The following is a 21,585-nucleotide window of genomic DNA, read 5'->3' as shown; positions in this document are numbered from 1 at the left end:
ACTTACAAGAATGAATTGATACTAATACAGATGTAAACTGTGACCATTCCTCATCTTCAAAAATCACCTTACCTCAGTTTGACATTGACCTTGACCTCGTTTTGGACTTAGGTGCAAAATCTATTGACAAGGATGCCACTGGGGCATCAAGCGTTTATTGAACGCAGCTCCTTGTTATGAATATGTGTCGGATATAAAAATTAGTCTCATATTATTTAACAAATGCCTTGTCAGTAAAGCTTGTGTTCTTAAAATGTTAAATAAGATTTTAAATCATAAGCAAGAGAAATAGCTTAATTGTTTAAATGTTCAGACAAGGCTGATCTGAGGTCAGATCCTTCAAAAATACCTGTTTCTAGTTTATATCAAAATATAACTCTTTTTTTTTCTCACATTATTTTTAGGCCATTCTGTTAGGAAAGCATACCAAGTGATGATGTTATAAGTAGTAATATATATATATCTACACTCATGTATCTTAAAAATAGTCTTCAAGTGCTATCATATTGAAATTTGTGCAATTTATAACTCTATTTACCTACTTACAGCAGTCATGCACAGAACTGTCAGGAAGTACCTGAGTGTGCGCAGGTGTTGTAAGTTGAGATACAACATTAATGCGCAACGAAAATAATACAAGTTGAGATACAACTTTTGTGCATTTTCTGAATTTTGCTAGTTACATTGAGAATATGTTTATGATATTTTGTCATATAGTGAACATATCTAAAATAAAACATTTGATGTAAAAAAAAAAAATATTTTTAAAATCATAGTTACAACATTCATGCACCAAGCCCACGATTTATACCTTGTAAGAATTTTTTTCTTTTTGGTTAAATTTCTTCCCATTGTTGTTCCTGTCCTTTGGACTTAGATATTTTTTCTGAGGACTTAGATTTATTTTTAATTTCTTCCCTTTAAAAACTACTGGCCTGATTTGAAAATAGTTTTATTTGAAGTAACTTTAAGAAAATTTAAACTATATTTTTTCTTAATTCTTTTGATTGATCTTGATTATGATTTTTGACCTGCTTGCAATGATAACAGGTGAGCGATATAGGGCCATTATGGCCCACTTGTTTCTAAATTGCAGGTATAATTTATAATACGTTTTCCAGTGTTCATTTGAACTTTTACTGTGGTCGATAAAAGATGTTTGCAAGTTCTGCATATCTCTGTGTTTTAATTCAGCCGATGTGAAGTTTTAACCAGTAGCCTTAAATGAAACGAAAGAGAAAGGCATACTAACTAAACATAACACAAAATGTAGTAGGTAAAATGTGTACAAATTAAAAGATAATATCGCTTTATATGTTAAGATACTGCATGGTTCCCTTTAATGGAAAAGGGTACAAATATGTACATGTATGTCATTTGTTTAACAATTGGACAACTAGTAATTACATAATTCTAAACGAAATCAGTTTAAATATACAGCAACATCATCTGGTATGTAAAGTTTTTACATTAGGACAATATTGTAAAAATTCACTGGTAATTATATAATTCTACAAGAAACCAATGTAAATATATACATACAGTAACATCAAGTTAAGTTATTAGCCGTACTCACTACATGTGCAGTCACATATTTATTATTTGAGCTAATTTCTTAGCCCCGATCTGTGCTTAAATGCATAGTATAGAACGAATGCTATTTTTTTCAATACATTTTCTGAACTTGAGCTAAGCAATATATTAAATTTATTTATATTTGGCGGAACCCAATATTTACGTGGTATATACTGTTCTCTTAAAGCTGTGTAAGCTTTACAAATTAAAACAATATGAAATTCGGACTCAATAACAGTTCTCCTCCTGACATATTTCACAAAGTGTTTCCTCTCTAGGAATAGTTCTGTATCTTCCTCTTTCTATACCAAGATCATGGTTTGATATTTTTAATTTGGCCAATGCACTTCGAAATGTTCTTATATTTAACATATTAAGATGTTCTCCATGTTCAAAATTTGTTTTGAAACTGCTGTAACACAGAAGTTTAGAGCTGCTTGTTATATTTGCTGTCCAAACTTGGAGAAATTGGTCCTTTAGTCTTTGGATAAATACCTGTATGAATTTGCTTTTCATCAAATACATACTGATTGTGCCAAACATAGCCAAATCCATTTCTCGTAAGTAGGGTTTTGATTTCAGATGCCCAGTTGTCATGTCCTTGATCATGCATGTGTAGTAACATATGGTTACAGTTTTTTTACTAATCTATGATCTTTCATATTAAGGATTTTAAGCCTATATTTCAAGCACCCTTTTGTTGCTGTAATATACAGAGGATGTCTTCCACAATCGCCGAGTACGGCCATACTAGATGCTCTTTGTTTGACGCACATAATGCGCTTACACGCATAGTGATATACAATTTCAGTAGAATCCTTGTTTGTGTTCCAAATTTCAGCATCGTACAAGAGCACTGGTGTAACTCTGGTGTCAAATATATTAAAAGAAACACTTTTTTACAGTTGACCGTATTGATAAAGTTTGTTTAGTACAGATATAAGAATTCTCTTTCCTTTCAGTGCCTGTTCCGTAGCCATATTACACAAAGAATTTCTTTTAGTAAAGTTTAAACCTACATATGAAAAACATAACACTATTTAAATTAGCCTATTGTCGTAAGTCCAACGTTCCGTACGTGCTAATTTTCCTCCATTTTGAAAACCAAAATTTTAGTTTTTTTTGATATTACATTTAAGACCCTTTTCTTTGCAGAAATCACTCAAAAGATTTAAAAGTCTCTGTAGACCTGTAACTGTATCTGCAAGTACTTGTAAGTCATCTGCGAATAGTAATGATAAAATACGAGTTACGTCTGGAATAGATGTATACCAGTATATCCAGAAGAATTTATTCGTTCTATTAATTCGTTTATATAAAGTATAAAAAGTGCTTTTGTATAACAGAGTTTAGTATGAAAGTATTATCAACGACACTAAATCCTTCACGAAATTCAGCCTGTTCTTCGGCAATCTTACCGTATTGTATTTAAAAAAAAAAAGGTGGGGTGGGGGCGGTAAATTGGCAAGGAGAGAGAAATGGTCTTATGCCAACACTGAACTAGAGGTTGTAAATGGTTTTACCTATGTTGGAATTTATTTATTTCTCTAGTAGATTACCCTTGTACAAAATGGCCGAAGAAATGTCAATAAAAGCAAAAAAGGTACATATGCACATATTTGGTCCATTTCAAGGTATACCAGGTTTGAATCCAAAGTTGCATTTGTGCTTCTGTATGGATCAGAGTTATGGGGGTTAAAGAATCCACACTGTATAGAAACTGTACAAACATATACATGTAAACGCCTGTTGAAAGTACCAATTAGAGCATGTAACGACGCAATACTTGGAGATTTTGGAAGATTATCTATGTATATATATTCATCTAAACGCTGTATTAAATATTGGCTTCGTTTGCTAAATTTACCAAGAAATAGATAGATGAAATTGTGTTATGAAATGCTTGTTTACTATGACAGTCTAGTTTTTTGCAAATGGGTAACTAATATCAGAAAGAGCTTGTACACAAATGGTTTTGGTTACATATGGGAATCGCAAAATGTGACAAATAAAGAGCTTTTAGTTTCAAAATATATCGAGAGACTTAGAAATCAGTATATACAAGGCCGGAGGTCAAGGAGTATGTCTAGCAGTAATTATATCACTATATTAACTATAAAGGTGCTTGATATTGAAAAAATTATTTTAGATAGCGCTAATAGAAATATGTATTATGGATGTTAAATATATGCATTGGAATTAATTGTGTAAATGCATATCCCTGTATTCAATGTGTAAGCCGTACTTAACATATTGTATTATAATGCTTTCTTTGTATTGCAATGTATTTGTGTATGGGCCGGAGGCCTTCTTACGAAAATAACTTTGAAAATTTAAATTATCGTATATATTAATGTAAAAGTTTAATATAAACGTTTAATCGTCTTGTAATTATGCCAGTGTAAAGTTTTCCAAGGATGTCTTATAATGAAATCCCACGATAATTGTTTTGTCATCATTTTATAGACTACTGCATTTTCTTTAGTGAAAAATTAACTATAACATATTCTGTGTAGTACTTCATTTAAATGAAAAGAGTATACAGGATTTAACTAAAAGTTTAGCTAATATTTCATGTTAAATATGTAGAAATGTACACATGATGTCTCTGCGTGTACATCAAAATGATACATATTACTAATTTTATTAAACACCACTTCTTACGACGGGAAAAATGTATTCAAGATTTAACATATGTTCAGAAAAATGAAGCATTTCACCCAATTAAATCTAAAACAAATTTCATTACACTCCCTTGACCTACACTATAATTATTAAACATAATTGATCATCCATACATATACAGAACAAAACATTCTTTACCAGAGGTAGGTCAAAATATTCTTGCAACTTTGATGCACCATCCATATTTGTACCACTGAAAAATGTTTTTGTAAATTTGTATGGCAAGTATTAGAAAAGGGTATACATTTAGCTATTTGTAGGAACAATCACACACACACACACACACACACACACACACACACACACACATACGCACGCACGCACACACACACACACACACACACACACACACACACACAAAATATTTATTTAGTCTAAATATATTTTTCACCAGCTACATTTATGTCAAAATATACTCGGAAGTTTGAGTTACCATCTATGTTGTGCTATAGAAAAGTGATCATATTTTTATATAAAAATTGTAGGAAAAATATTGATCAACTTTTTATAGCACAACATAGATATGACAAGCAAAAAGTGTAAGCCTACAAAAAATGGATCTGCCATATAAAAAAAGATTGATCATAGCATGTCAAAGATATTGCTAAAATAAAACATACATATAATATCACCAGTACTATATCACAGGCCGTTTTTAAATTGTATAATGCATGCATGATTTTACCATAACATATTTAGCAATAATTCATTGTTAAGCTATGAATGTATATATTGATGTCACAAAGTGTAATTATAAAACACTTTATTGTCAGTTATAAGATATATACATGATAAAAAAGATAATAGGTAAGGGTAGATTTCTTGGAAGCATAGAGCACCAAAAACACAGCCTCAGAGCCAAAACTTTTATAAACTGTTTTTCAAATACGGACATGATATTACTTCCTGTTTCACACTAAATACTCCTCAAATGCTTTTGTGTGATCAAATATATGCTTAGGTCATAGACCAATAGAAAATTGCGTAGTTAATAATATTGACTAACATTTAATTAAATATGCATATATTAGTTCTTACATTTCAACTTGTTGTAATTGTTTACGGGAAAACTGTGTTCTTATAGAAAAATAACAGAACAAGTATTATTAGCTATGTTGTTAAATAGAGTCAATAATTCTCAAGCGGATGGTTATATTTGTTGTCTGCTCATGAACATAATGTCTACTGCCATCCTTGCAATCCGAAAACTTTAAACTTTGGCATAGACATCATGATTTGATATTCTGTATTCACGACCATTCTTGTATTCACACAATTTGATTTTTTGTTTGTTTTCCATTTCAGCTTCCCTGACTACATATTTATAAATGATATAAACAGTACAATTGCTGCAAATAATCGCAAAACCCGATATCAGTTTTCATCATTGATTGATATATTGTTGGACATATACTTGTTATCTGAATGCGATTATCTTGTCTGCACCATGTCTTCTAATGTAAGTCCAGACTTAAAATTTATTAAGTTATAGATGTTAACAAAACTTTAAAAATGCTTTTGTTCCATGTACATGTATGTATCCTTACTTTTGATCATTTAATTTTGCTTAGTTCATTTTCCATACAGTTTTCTACAGGTTATAGAACAAAATAAAATGACTTCATTTTTATAGCGTATGTCTGTAAGAGGTATGCAATAACGAGTAGCAAAGGGTAAAACGTACTAGAATCTAAGCTCGACGCTTAACACTATAAGGATACTTCTAGGACAGGTCAGTCTGTGTCAGTATAATGTGACTGGTAGGGTATCATGTCACATGTCCATAATATTTCAGTAAGACAGTATGATAAAGAGAGGCATTATGCACCTTCATTTGAACGAATTAAATATTGCTGAAAACGACGCTAAACACACACACATACACACACACGCACACACATACATTGCCTAGACATACAGAAAACTTTAGCTTGTGCTACGTTTGGTATCAAATCAAATATATTTCAAAGGACATATAGAAGTAACTCATCGTACTCGAGATTTGTTTTTCATACTTACGCAGGACCAGCTGAACCAATAAATTCGTCATTACGACAGTTTATAATTACACCTACAGTGAAACACCGCTCGCTCGAGCATCGATGACTCGAGCACCCGGGCTCGCTCGAACAATTCATGTGGTCCCGGCCGATTTCCTTCTATTTTCTATGTGAAATTGCCATGGCTGGGTCGAGCATCGATAACTCGATCGCTCGAGCATGACACCAGGTCCCTGTGTATTAATTTACTCTTTGTTGCTTATGGCAAACTCGAGCAGAGGTGCCAAAGTTTTCACACCTTCGGCGGTCAGAATGTATCGGTTAATTTAAAATTTTCGCTCGTCGTAAGAAGTGCATGGTCTATTCCACGACTATCTTAAATGTTTGTTTGTCGGTATATTTGATCTGATAATGAGATTAATTAATGATGAAAGGTGGAAGAAAAATTTTATTGATCAAAATTGTTATTAATTATTACTTTTTTCTGCGGGATCGAGAAGATAATTATGAGATCTTAATAGTTGTTTGCATGCAAATAAAGGAAATAAGATAGTATTTTCATAAAATTGAGACGATAATTATGAGATCTTAATTTGGAGTTGAAAATTGCGAATTCGATTACAGTATTTCAAATAAAAAAAAAAAATAAATAAAATGTCTTAGCTGTTTCTTCACATGTGCGATTTACGATCTATCATAAATAACTTTGTAATACGTTTTTTGAAAACTCACGAGTATGTTATTATTACGCATCACCGTTTCCTCTGCAAATGGTCTCGATGACTATTGGCAAAACAAACTTCAATTTTCTTCATATGTTGGTCAATGTTTGGGTCGCTCGAAGCCATGGATAACTCGAGCATTTTGCTCATCCCCTTGCGACCTCGAGCGAGCGGTGTTTCACTGTACTAACGTTCACTCTATTTTTGAATCTTATTCATAGGGATATCGTTGAGATCTTCCAACGGATTAATCGGCCTAGTATGATAAGACACCCCATGCAATTTTACGGGCATAATTTGACAATCAGTTTCACTAGTCGCGAATCCTTAAACATAACTTTGACTTCAAACATACTGAAAGCATGACATTGTTATTTGTGAAGTGCTAAGCACACGAAGCAGAATGTGGTTGTCAGAATAATTTGTATATTTAATATATTGATAACGTAACACATAAGCACAGATAGTGCTCGACTCCCTTTTTAGGTTGTCATGCTATAATTATTGTTGAATTGCTGTTAATAATAGAATTTGGGTCATTTGTGGCTGATTTGGGCTCATTAATGTGGATGGGTGGGTCCCAGCTTCGCACATTATGTTATATACAAAAGTTAAAGGGAACCAGATATTTGATAGAGCAAGTACTCGTTGTAAAACGTTATATTTAAATTTGGACCAATAAGAAACAAATTCTAAAAATAGCACGTCTGCTGGGGTATAAATAGGTAAATAGATATTTCATTCGGTATCCAGCGGTTGAAGAAGACACATCGAGGATTCAACTAATAATTTATCCCAGTACCTTGATAAGGAGACTATTGCAGTTACCCTGTCAGGGCGGATAAATTATATAAAAAAAAAAGTTTTAAGATCATAGACTAAAGAAGAGTTGCAGAATTTCAACAAGGTTTCGAGCTATAGGGCCAGCGCATAGGAGTTTTACCTAAAGGGTAGTTGAATGCTATAGACGATAGTAGATATAGGCTGAGCATCGGGAAGCTGAGACAGAGATCCAGAGTTTGGTAATCTTTTGAGATAGTAGGAGGGTTCCATCTTATAGACGATTCAGCGTTATTGGCGAAGTACAGCCAAGGCATAGGGGATATACCTATATGGTAGTTGAATGCTACATGTGATAGCATATAGGCGCTGAGCATCCAGGATTCGGGGCATTCATATAGAATTTTAACTTCAATTAAGAGGTCAGAGGCCGAGCATCTATGCGATAGGACTCGTATGTTGTTGATTCAAAGACATTGTCTGACGGGAACTTCAACAAAAAGACCAGTCAAGTATAGAGTCTCCAGCCTATAGGAGTTTGAGCTATTTAAGATTGTTAGTTTGAAATATTTAGTGATTTGCCTGATCCCTGAAATTGTCTAGCTCATAATTAAAATCATTTACGAATCATTGGTACACGAATCATTTTAGGCAAGGTAGCCAGAGGAAAATTCTATATATGAGATATTTGGTCTCACCAGCTCTACGTTTTAACAAAGGACATTCTACATTGTTTGCCAGCTAGTCTAAGACATAGTCACCTTAGCGATTGGACCCAAAATATTGTTCAAGATTCTAAAGGCGTAGGCACTTCTCTGGGTCAAATAACTCGTATCCTGACAATTTGGGGGTTCGTCCGGGATCTATATCCAAGGAGGTACAGAGACTAGTGGTTTTAACGTTTTGTTGGTGTACCAGAAGGCGCTGTGGCTGAAGATAGTCTTGTTCACATATAGTTGAGCTTGAGAGATAGTTCCAACTTAAAGTTTGAAGACGGACTACAATAAATGGGTAGCGGTGGGGAACGAATGGGCTTTTCGGGTACGGAACTGAGCGGTTATGTGGATAGAAAAGAAAAGGAATATACTGAACGTGAGGAACGTATGCTGAGACGAGATGAAGATAGGCAGAGATTTGAGGCTCAAGAAACTGAAAAAAAAACGATTGTTTGAGCTTGAACAGGCCGAGAAGTTACGGCATTATGAGGAAGACCAGGCAGAGAAGAAAGGATTATTTGAGTTGGAACGTTTAGAAAAGGAAAGAGCTTTAAAAGAGGAAGAACGAGTTTTTAAAACAGCTGGAGTTGGAAATGCTTAAAATAAAGACCATAGCCGGAGCATTACGAACTGATAAAGGTGCTGAGCACTTGAGCAGTAAAACATTGCGACCAAGGCTACCAAAGTTCGAGGAAAGTAAAGATGATATGGATGCATACCTCGAGCGATTTGAACGGTTTGCAAAAACCCAGGGATGGAAGGAAGAGATGTGGGCTGTAAGCCTCAGCTCATTACTCACAGGAAAAGGTCTGGACGTATATACAAGCATGCCTCCAGACCAAGCAAATGACTATACTGCATTAAAGAAAGCAGTTCTGAAGCGTTATCAGTTAACAGAAGCAGGTTTTAGATTGAAGTTTAGGGAATGCAAGCCAGAGCGTGGTGAAACTGTTTTTCAGTTTATGGCAAGGCTGGACAGGTATTTCAGTCGATGGACAGAGATTGCAGAAGTTGATAATACGTTTGAAATGCTGAAAGACCTTATGATCAGGGAACAGTTCATCCAAACTTGTTCCAAGGACCTTGCTTTATTCCTGATTTTCTTTGTATGGGAATGAAAGGAGTACATGTATGTGTGTGACTTTTGCAAAATAGGCACCAATTAACAGGACTGCAATGGCAATTTTTAATTCTGCACATATGACAAATTATAAAGGTTTAAAGCCTTAATATTCAATCAAAGATAATCTCTGCATGACCACGTTGAAATTAACTGAAGATGGCATTAAGGATCTATAGAGATATTCAACCCGTGCAAAAAAAAATATAATCAAGTTATATTTCACATTTCGAGACGCTGCTAACAGAAAAAATACCTTTTTACATAATAATTATCATAGTTACCGTTTCTTTTCAGTGATGCAGTGTTATAAATTTACATTTTGTTATAAATGTTCTTGCTAGTATAGTAGCTGCTGCATCCGTGTTCGCATGGGTTCAAAACATATCTCGGGATTAAAATAAAATAATTGTTATACAGAAAGAGTTAAATGAAGTAACTTTTTCAAAATAATATAAGTATTCCATAAAATAGAAAAAATATGTGCAATATACCATACATTCATTTTATGATGCGGGGTTATTCTGATTCATTGTATATTTCAATCCACATTTCCTTATTTTAGCAATTAAGACATGAATTATTATACATGTATAGAATTATTCATCTGTACAACAAGATATTAGCAGACTAGATGACAGGGGTTATTGTGACCATGGCCCAAATAAATCTGAGCATAAGAAGTCATGGAGACAAATTAACATGAGAGATGATCTCGGTAAAGGGTTTATACGTAGGACTGACAGAAACTATCGTGTAAAAGGAGGTTTTGGTGATAACAATTATTATGTCAACAGAAAAGATGACAAGTACTCTTACAATCAGAGAAATAAATGAATATCATTAATGACGACAGTAAAATAAAAAGGTCAGGAGATGAACTTTGTATGATATTCTTGAAATCATTATACTTTATGTAGAGTCTTTTAGAGATGTTTGATCTTTGATACTAATTTAATAAATATATTACTGAATGTATGTTAATAATAGCAGTGATACATGATTTGTAAAAATCGAGAAATAGTAAAAAGAAAGGAGCTTTTGTTTTGTACACAAATTATTCCTTAAGATTTTGAAAAACTGAAAGTACTTTCTTGAGAAGGGGGCTATTGTCAGAATAATTTGTATATTTAATATATTGATAACGTAACATATAAGCACAGATAGTGCTTGACTCCCTTTCTAGGTTGTCATTGCTATAATTATTGTTGAATTGCTGTTAATAATAGAATTTGGGTCATTTGTGGCTGATTTGGGTTCATTTTGTGGATGGGTGGGTCCCAGCTTCGCACATTATGTTATATACAAAAGTTAAAGGGAACCATATATTTGATAGAGCAAGTACACGTTGTGAAACGTTATGTTTAAATTTGGACCAATCAGAAACAAGTTCGAAACATAGCACGTCTGCTGGGGTATAAATTGGTAGATGGATGACAGAGAATTCATTCGGTATCCAGCGGTTGAAGAAGACACATCGAGGATTCAACTAATAATTTATCCCAGTACCTTGATAAGGAGTCTATTGCAGTTACCCTGTCAGGGCGGATAAATCATTCAAAACAACCAAACACGTTTGAAGTTCATAGACTAAAGAAGAGTTGCAGAATTTCAACAAGGTTTCGAGCTATAGGGCCAGCGCATAGGAGTTTTACCTTAAGGGTAGTTGAATGCTATATATGATAGCAGATATAGGCTGAGCATCGGGAAGCTGAGACAGAGACCCTGAGTTTGGTAATCTACTGAGATAGTAGGAGAGTTCCAGTATATAGACGATTCAGCGTTATTGGCGAAGTACAGCCAAGGCATAGGGGATATACCTATATGGTAGTTGAATGCTACATGTGATAGCATATAGGCGAAGAGCATCCAGGAGTCAGGGCATTCATACAGAGTTGTAACTTCAATTAGAAGGACAGAGACCGAATATCTATGCGATAGGACTCGTATGTTGTTGATTCAAAAACATTGTCTGACGGGAACTTCAACAAAAAGACCAGTCAAGTATAGAGTCTCCAGCCTATAGGAGTTTGAGCTATTTAAGATTGTTAGTTTGAAACATTTAGTGATTTGCCTGATCCCTGAAATTGTCTAGCTCATAATTAAAATCATTTACGAATCATTGGTACACGAATCATTTTAGGCAAGGTAGCCAGAGGAAAATTCTATATATGAGATATTTGGTCTCACCAGCTCTACGTTTTAACAAAGGACATTCTACATTGTTTGTCAGCTAGTCTAAGACATAGTCACCCTAGCGATTGGGCCCAAAACATTGTTCAAGATATTAAAGGCGTATGCACTTCCCTGGGTCATATAACTCGTATCCTGACAGGGGTTAAAATAAATGACACTTCAAAACTGTATTTCATTCGTAATTGTCTGTCGGAACTTGAAAAAAAAAATAACATACATCTTTAGCCTTACATACGTTTTTTTGGAACTTAATTAAGACCAAATGCCATATTCTACCTTATTTCAAACAAACACTGTACATATTTCAATTAATCTTGTATATGGAAACTGCGGTATGCTCTATTTGTATAATTGTTATCGGTTACAAATAAAATGGTAAAAGCCTTTTTCAATGCTGATTTTCAGATAATATGATATTGAAAATCTAAATATTCTTGAGCTCTTACAGGCTGTGACGGTTTATTCCACATTGTGACTATTTCTACCAAATTTTAGGGGTTGAAATACCCCCACCAGTCTAGGTACATTTTAATATATATAGAAATATCTTCAATTTGGCTGGTTGTCTTTTGTATTTAAAAGAAATATTTTATTAGGTGAAATTATTTATTTCGTTGTAACATGGTGATTTAATATTGGTAGATTTTCCCTTACCTTGTTAAAATGTTCCAAGTTTTTTCGTGTGTTAATAAAAGGAGTCATATTTTATCCTATTTTTCTTTGGCCTATCTCAGTTATTCTTGATCAATTAATAATGCTTTTGTGTACCATTTTCAATTAGTTCTGAAGGTATCTTTGGGACTTCAGGAATTCTTTCAATTATACGTGTAGTTTTATTATAACTGAATATACAGATTCACGATATATATATACATTGCTTTTGAACAATACTGATAATACAACGGGGTAAAAAGATTGAAGGAAATGTCGGTTGCAAAAGATGAAGATTAGACACTTTCTAAATGCAGCCTTTGTAAATGATACAGACGACAGTTTTACCTAATTGGTCTTTATTGATATCGTTATTGCCTGACGACGAGACCGTTATAATAATTCTTCTGACGCACCATTTTGATGGTAAAACCGGTTGGGATTTTAAGTCGTAATTTTACACTATAAAACATTTTTATGCCAAAACGGCAATTTCTTCTGTCTGTCTCCCCGATACGTATATATATGTTAGAAGCGGCCTGTATGAAGGACAGAGTATGTCATTATGTTACATTCTGACGTTAAATAAAAGTAACATAATCTTGCTACTTTATACTAAAAGTATAATTTTACAATTTTCCATTATAATATTTTGTCATAAAACAGCGTAGTAACAAGTCTTTTTATACTACAACTGTATTATTTAGTTAATTTAATGCAATTGTAAAATATAAGTTAATGAAGTTGACTTTTACTCTCTAATATATTTGTATAATTTTATAAACCTATAGTTGTCTTCATTTAAGCAGTTATATGCATCTCTTTCAGGTTTGTAGACTGGCTTTTGAAATGATGCAGCCTCGTTTTATAGATGCCTCTAAATATTCACACTCTCTTGACTGTGGATATTATATTCACAGATTGTATAGACTTAATTGTAAGATACCTTTAGGTAAAATTCGTTTCAAACGGTTTCTACTGTGAAATTATTCTTTGAGGACTTTCCGGTTTTACAATGATAAATAAAGTAAAACTTGTATTTAGTTACATGTAAATCGTTGGAGAAAGTCAGCACACTTGATTTTGAAACACGATTGGAATAAAAGATTATAATGCATGTATTCTATTGACATACAGTTTCTTGCATATGAAACAAAGCTGAGACGCCACATGAACATAGGATTTTTGACAATATATTAGAAATATCGTGTAATAAAATATTAAAATATTCCGTAGTAACGTACATTACCAAGCGAACATTTACAAGTATACCAAATCATCAGTATATATCTAAGATTATATCACGTTATTCATTTTTATAAATATAAGATATATCATAATAATTGACCGGTTTCCAATACAATCTGGTAGAACAAATTAATGGAGGGAGTTTTCTTTCAAAATATATTGATCATTGAGTACGAAACTTTATATTGGATATCGTTAGATGTTGCTATCTAAGACATTTCGAGGATTTTTTGTGACTTTCTTTACCTCTACTTAATTTGAACAAAATATACTTCTTCACATGTTTCCCAAAATCATTCTCCTGAATATAATTAACAAATATGTTTCATCAACATTTTACCAAACAGTTTAATGAAGTCAGGGGTTTATACTCAAGTTGTATGATTTATTATTAAACAATGCAGGCGCAAAATCTGTTTTTCGTAAAAGTGAATTTATACGTTCAGAACTTTGATCCTGTCTTATCAATATACTTACGAGATTGTTTCTCTTTTCTGAATCGTTACTATCCCGTAATAGTCTTGTAAGTCTGAGAATTGTCTCATGAAAATTGTCTTAGCTTCGATATCGCAAGTATCTTTATAAAATCATCGTTAATTTACGAGAGGGCCGGTAGACTCGTAAATACTTACGATATCGTAAGTAAAATGGCGGTATCAATATGAGCAGCCACGATGATTCTTCTATGTCGAATATCCGGCGGACCATACTGCGTTGTTTCCTGTGTTGACTGATCTGTACAATTGAAGGGACATACTGGTAAAGCTTCATTATAATTAATTATTGTAGAAATATTCGGTTACCTCATTAACATTTTTTTTGCAATGCATTCGTCATGTTTTTAGGGGTATACATGTACCCTATTTACCTCAGATCATTTTTATTTTATTTCTTATCATTTATACAAGTTTTACTGGACGGTTGAAATGCATGCTGGGCATCCAGTTACTGATAGATACTTCAGTAAGACACGTACATTACATTTTAGGTCAGTATTTGTTTAAACATAGAGAAATACTAAGTATTATGAGTGAACACACACCTTAATGTAATCATATCAGAATTTGTCAACTTGGTCAAAATTGCATTTTGTCAGTTGGCAAATTAATACTTTCAGCTTGATATTGTTTGTAAATTTGTTTACTTTGCCAACGCAAACCTAAAATGATGTAACTGTCAGTGTGATTTAAAACCAAACTCTTACCGGATTTGGCTAACTGATATATTATAAATGATCAAATATATCGTGTTTAACACATTGAAAGAGTAGTAAGGCTGTTTTTCGAGCCATATATACTATACTGTTTTTACTGAAAGTTCAAGTATCTTTTATGATTAATGGGTCTGTTTTGTGATCATTTAAAAAATACTTAAAAAACAAAATATGTTATTTTAAGTGAGATAAAGCCCTTGAAATGTTTCCAATAATTAAAATATACGAGTGTCGCTGTGCAAATTATGAGATATTCTGAAAATGATATTATTTCAAGAAAACATCACATTTGATATCCCTATACGCAAATAATAAGGAATGTGCGTTCCTAAATGCATAATGAAAAGAAAGTGGCGGTATGAATATTTTTTAAAATGTAGTGACGTCACCTGCGATGTGTTATTGAAATGGCGTCATTTACAGAAGAGTTTAGAAATCGTACAGCGGCGTTCATATTAAACTATACAGAATTTTTAAAAGCTTTCTGCAAGATGCAAGATCAATGCAACGTTCATAGAAACATTCCATCTCAAATTTCTACAAAAGTAAAGACATCCTAAAATGTTTCGACAGTCTTTTATGGTTCCACACAAAAGTGAACTTGGAAATCAGTAATTAAAATGTTATTCCACAAACACGATTATTTGTCATATAAGTCTTCGTAAATTTTAACAGTTGATCAGAAAGATCAGTTTACGGTTCTATCTGATCAATACAGCATAGTATTTCCCATGGCAATGAACTGAAAACTGAATAATTTGATCAAACGCCCGTTTTTATTAATAATAAACAACTCTGTTTTATACAACGTTTCGGCTTTATTCGCCTAAACTCAGCCAGAAAGAAAAAACTAAAAGCTAGAAAAGGTAAGACGTTCGCATATTTTTACCCAAGATACATATGTCAATCTACAAGATTTTACTGTTAAAAAAGTAAAAGGTGACGGCAACTGCTTCTGTGTAGCGGACGAAATGTATGGGCATGAAGAAAAACATGAAAATATTAGAAAGAAGGTTGTAATTCATATCGGAAATAATGTTAATTCGGCGATGATTGATGGGGATTGGGATTCACATACTTTAGATCGGATGTAGACAGATGGGAGCATTTCATCTTGGGCTACGGAAACCGAACTAGTAGCTAAGGCAAATGCGTTCCGATGTGTTCTTGTGTTTTATGATAGAAAAATACTTGGGCAAGTACCACTGAAATTTATTCCTAGGAGTAAAATTAAACCAAATCAACATATTTCTATGAAATTAGAAAACAGCCACTTTTACCTTTTGTATGCCAAGCCATTGAATAGAAAAAATCTCGCTGAAACAGACGGAGAAAATGACAAAAATGAACTACGCATATTTGATTGGTTTGATATGTCGTACGAAAAACATAACAGTTTCAGTAGAACAACAGAGACTACTAAAGATTATGAAACAGTCACATGTGACAAGAGTTATGTAAAAGAAAGACATGTCGGATCGAGCGAAAAGGAAGAAGTATTAGATAGTAGAAGTAGACAAGGTGATGCAGGTTTTGACAAAAGTGCAAAAGAGAAATATCAACGAAGCCTGGTAACAAATTTATCTTCTCGCGAATTATCGAATGGCGAAACGAAACTTTTGGCAAAAGGGTTTACATTTATTCCTACAAGAGACAAAATAGATATAACTAAATTGCAGACTGACCTGATGGAATGGGAAAGACGCATACGATTGAAAGCGTATTTTCATGAGAAAGAAGATGAAAACAGAAAACTAGAGCACCCATGGGACAAGAAAGAAAGCACATTTACGGGAGAATCTGGTCGAGACAGATGGCTTGACACCTACAAAGAGACGGTGAAAAATGATATATTGAACGGCATCAAGAGTAAGATTGAACCAAATTTCACACAAGATGAAAGAAAAGCGTTGTCTAGTTTACTAAATGATTCAAGCATTGTGATACGCCCTGCGGACAAAGGATCTGGGATAGTGGTAATTGATACAGAACGGAACGTAAAACAGCTAGAACGTGAAATAAATATAAGTGGTTCGTACAAACAAACATCAGGAGAAAGACTTTCGGAAGGAGAAAAACGGGTAAAAACTACGGCTGATAAAATGTACAAAAATGGTCTAATATCAAAAAACTTAAAGAACTACCTTATTCCAAAATACCCAACATGTGGAAAATTAAGGGGGAACCCGAAGCTCCACAAAAACGGACATCCATACCGAACGATTGTAAATGGTATAGGAACAGCTACAGAACAGATGGCAGAAGTGGCAGAAATGGAGCTTAACAGTTACGTAGAGAACACACCTAGTTACATATTATTAAGAGACATATCTGACTTCCTCCAAAAATGGGAAGAATTGCCAGCCCAACTACCCAAAGGGGCTATACTGTTCTGTTTTTACGTAATTAAATTATACCTGTCCATACCACAAATAGAGGGAATCATGGCGTGCAAAGAAGCTCTGCAATCACGGATATCGCCCAACATACCAGATGTAGCAGTTATTAACATGATAGAAACGGTTCTAGAAAATAATGTTTTCAAATTTGATAATACAGAGATTATTCAAACAAAAGATGTGGCCATTGGATCAAAACTAGGAATTAATTTTGCATGTACTTACGTGAGGAAATGGGACGAAGAACTTTCAAAGTATAAAAACATACCCTTTTCTGCAAGAGGTTCATCGATGATGGATTTGGAGTTTGGCTCCACGGTACAGAAGAACTGCAGAAATTCAGAAACTATGCGAACAACATACACCCTAGTATACAGGTAGAATTAAGATCAAGCACGGAAAAAATAGAATTCCTCGATACTTGGTTGAAAATAGTAGATGGTAAAATCCTCACTGATTTGTACATTAAACACATATATATGTCGTCCAGAAATCATCCCACCCCAATAATGTAATAAATGCCATTCCCTACGGACTAGGAATAAGATTAAAAAGAATATGTAGCCGCCAAGAAGATTTTCAAAATCATAGAAATCAGTTAAAGAGTAACCTAAGGCGAAAGGGAATATTCTGGTAAGTTCATTGAAGCAGCTTAAGAGGGTAGACGAGAAGGAGAAAGCGGCTATAATGAGAAGTAAACAGAAATCGAAAAATGGCATGAACAGGGTCCCTCTAGTCCTAACATTTACAAAGCAACTTCCAAATATACACAGTGTAATACGAAAGCACCTTCCAACGTTATATAAATCAATGCGCATGACAGGTGTATTCAAAGAACCGCCGATAATAGCATTTAGAAGAGACAGAAATCTAGCAGACATGCTAGTACACGGTAAATTGAATAAAGTTATGAAGAACAGACAGGAACATTCAAGCGAAATACGAATATGCCAGACAAACTGTGTAGCGTGCGACTTATAAAGCCGAGGTATGTAAGTTAACAACATCAATTCTAACGGTCAGTACTGCTGCGGGACAGTGAAAGTTATATATGGAATCACGTGTTCCGCATGTGAAGAGGTAGTGTATGTGGGAGAAACTGGAAGGACTTAAATTATACCTGTCCATACCACAAATAGAGGGAATCATGGCGTGCAAAGAAGCTCTGCAATCACGGATATCGCCCAACATACCAGATGATGCAGTTATTAACATGATAGAAACGGTTCTAGAAAATAATGTTTTCAAATTTGATAATACAGAGTATATTCAAACAAAAGGTGTGGCCATTGGATCAAAACTAGGAATTAATTTTGCATGTACTTACGTGAGGAAATGGGACGAAGAACTTTCAAAGTATGAGAAACAGCCCCTTTTCTACAAGAGGTTCATCGATGATGGATTTGGAGTTTGGCTCGACGGTACAGAAGAACTGCAGAAATTCAGAAACTATGCGAACAACATACACCCTAGTATACAGGTAGAATTAAGATCAAGCACGGAAAAAATAGAATTCCTCGATACTTGGTTGAAAATAGTAGATGGTAAAATCCTCACTGATTTGTACATTAAACACATATATATGTCGTCCAGAAATCATCCCACCCCAATAATGTAATAAATGCCATTCCCTACGGACTAGGAATAAGATTAAAAAGAATATGTAGCCGCCAAGAAGATTTTCAAAATCATAGAAATCAGTTAAAGAGTAACCTAAGGCGAAAGGGAATATTCTGGTAAGTTCATTGAAGCAACTTAAGAGGGTAGACGAGAAGGAGAAAGCGGCTATAATGAGAAGCAAACAGAAATCGAAAAATGGCATGAACAGGGTCCCTCTAGTCCTAACATTTACAAAGCAACTTCCAAATATACACAGTGTAATACGAAAGCACCTTCCAACGTTATATAAATCAACGCGCATGACAGGTGTATTCAAAGAACTGCCGATAATAGCATTTAGAAGAGACAGAAATCTAGCAGACATGCTAGTACACGGTAAATTGAATAAAGTTATGAAGAACAGACAGGAACATTCAAGCGAAATACGAATATGCCAGACAAACTGTGTAGCGTGCGACTTATAAAGCCGAGGTATGTAAGTTAACAACATCAATTCTAACGGTCAGTACTGCTGCGGGACAGTGAATGTTATATATGGAATCACGTGTTCCGCATGTGAAGAGGTAGTGTATGTGGGAGAAACTGGAAGGACTGCTAAGGATAGGCTGAAAGAGAACGAAGCTGACGTTAGGCACAACAGATTTAAACAGTAGCAGCGCATTTTAACAGTGATAACCACTCACCGGGCGCAGTGATTCTCGAGCGGGTGAGGGACACATCTCGTTTTTACAGACAAATAAAGAACAAGAATGGGTTAAGAAACTTGGTGCTAAAATAAACACTAAACAACAAGTACGATGATAAAAATAACTGGACAACATTTAGCTATAAACTTTGATCAGTCAAAGTAATAACTTTGATTAGTCAACATGTATTTTCTGTTTATTTTCATATATTATTATTATTATTATTATTGTATACGCATTTATCTAATTGTTTATTACTATATATTGTTTATTGCTATATAATTTTTTATTATTAGTATTATTTTTTATTATTTAAGCGATACAGTGTTTGACATTGGTATATATATATATAGAGAGAGAGAGAGAGAGAGAGAGAGAGAGAGAGAGTATGAGAAAAAATATATGTTCAAACAGTGTCAAAACTTTAATTATAAACCCGAGCGCTTTCGGCTTTTTAAAAAAGCCTTTTTCAAGGGTAGCATAATTCAAAACAACACAGCAACGGCGTAAATACCGCCTGTATAGTTCGATATATATTCGATATATATATATTAAATAGACACTAATAGGTTTTGTAGATTTAGTAGTTAGACACTAATAGGTTTTGTAGATTTAGTAGTTTTATAAGCGTTTAAAGAACATTTACTTAATCTTTTTGTCATAAGTTTTGATTATTCTATATATTTAATTTTTTTTCGATAAGTATATTTGATAGATATTTAATAGATTTCTTAAAGTTTATTTAGTCTATAGACTGTTTAAAATATATTTCTTAAGAATTAAAGGGAGGTAATTACATTTACAGTATTTGTATAATTTTTATCTTAAGATTAATTTTGTAATTTTGTAATAGTAAATAACATTAAATGTAATAATAGGTTTTACAGTTTTAGACTTTAATATATTATTTTAATTTTTAACCTTATAGGTCGTACAGTATAGCTTAAAATAAATAGTAGAAAATTGTCACGTTTAACAAACATTAACTACCGTTTTCAGAGTCCCATGAATCTTGGGTCTTATGACTTTGTCATATCTGCTTTTTTAATATTATGCTTTTCTGCTAGTCAACGTTTCTTTGGCGCGTTATAGTTTATTTTACGCTATGGACGTAACGTCATATCCGTAGTAGTGTTATTATTATTATTATTGAGAAAGCAACGAACATGGTCGAAATGAGATTTGATCATCTCAGAACATTTATACTTGATAAAGGCGAATAAAGCCGAAACGTTGTATAAAACAGAGTTGTTTATTATTAATTGACATCATCAATCCCTTTGGATTTTGTACTTACTGATCGCCCATTTTTATTCAAATATATATTCAGTGGCGTTGAACATAATTATAATAATTATAATAAGAAATATTATAACAATATTGATTGGTTATATTTGTTTCCAAGGACTGTTAACAAAAGTCAACAGAACCTGCAAACAATTGTGGGATCTTATTTGAAGTGTTTTGTGTTTAGATATTGAGAAAGTAATGCAATGTCTACGTACAGATGTATCCACTTTCTTTTTACGATCATCTGTTGGCATAAACCTTAAAAAAATCGCAATGTCTCTATTTTTTTGCTTGTTTGTTATCTAATTGTCTTACCCCTGGAAGTTTGTTTGATATTCCCGAAGACCGGTTGTTTCTTAGAATAATGACATCTACATAGTTACTGCCGAATGAAGTCTTGAAAAACACGTTAAAAGACTGACCGCTCTTCATATTACAGAGCTTTAACCTTAACAAAGGGAATTTGTTTTAAACGATATCTGACAGCTGCACTTTAAAAGTCAAATATCATGTCATCCTTTAACTGTATGACAACCATTTTCTCTGGATGAACTTCCTTTAGTTTCCTCAATATGCTTAATGCACTGAAGATATCAGACGTAAGAATGTACATTATCTATTTCTTGTATACTTAACTGACCTGATGTTCCAAACCTTTGGACGATTTTCTGTTACTTCAGTGTG

At 33.5% G+C, this 21,585-nt stretch overlaps 1 protein-coding gene across 1 annotated transcript in view; it reads left to right on the top strand.

Annotated features, from left to right (window-relative positions):
* Positions 1-14,091, top strand: part of LOC123563024 (alpha-(1,6)-fucosyltransferase-like) — an 81,289-nt gene extending 67,198 nt beyond the window's left edge. Inside the window, exons 8-9 of the mRNA XM_045355583.1 lie at positions 5,566-5,719; positions 13,274-14,091. Of these exons, the coding sequence (XP_045211518.1) occupies positions 5,566-5,719; positions 13,274-13,429 (310 nt within the window). The 3' untranslated portion in view covers positions 13,430-14,091. The remainder of the gene's footprint in view (positions 1-5,565; positions 5,720-13,273) is intronic.
* Positions 14,092-21,585: the final 7,494 nt, after the last annotated feature.

This window comes from Mercenaria mercenaria, chromosome 2 (genome assembly GCF_021730395.1).
Source record: "Mercenaria mercenaria strain notata chromosome 2, MADL_Memer_1, whole genome shotgun sequence".
NCBI classification, from domain to species: Eukaryota; Metazoa; Mollusca; class Bivalvia; order Venerida; family Veneridae; genus Mercenaria; species Mercenaria mercenaria.
Note: the sequence above shows the minus strand (reverse complement) of the source record. Positions and strands in the feature narration are given on the sequence as shown.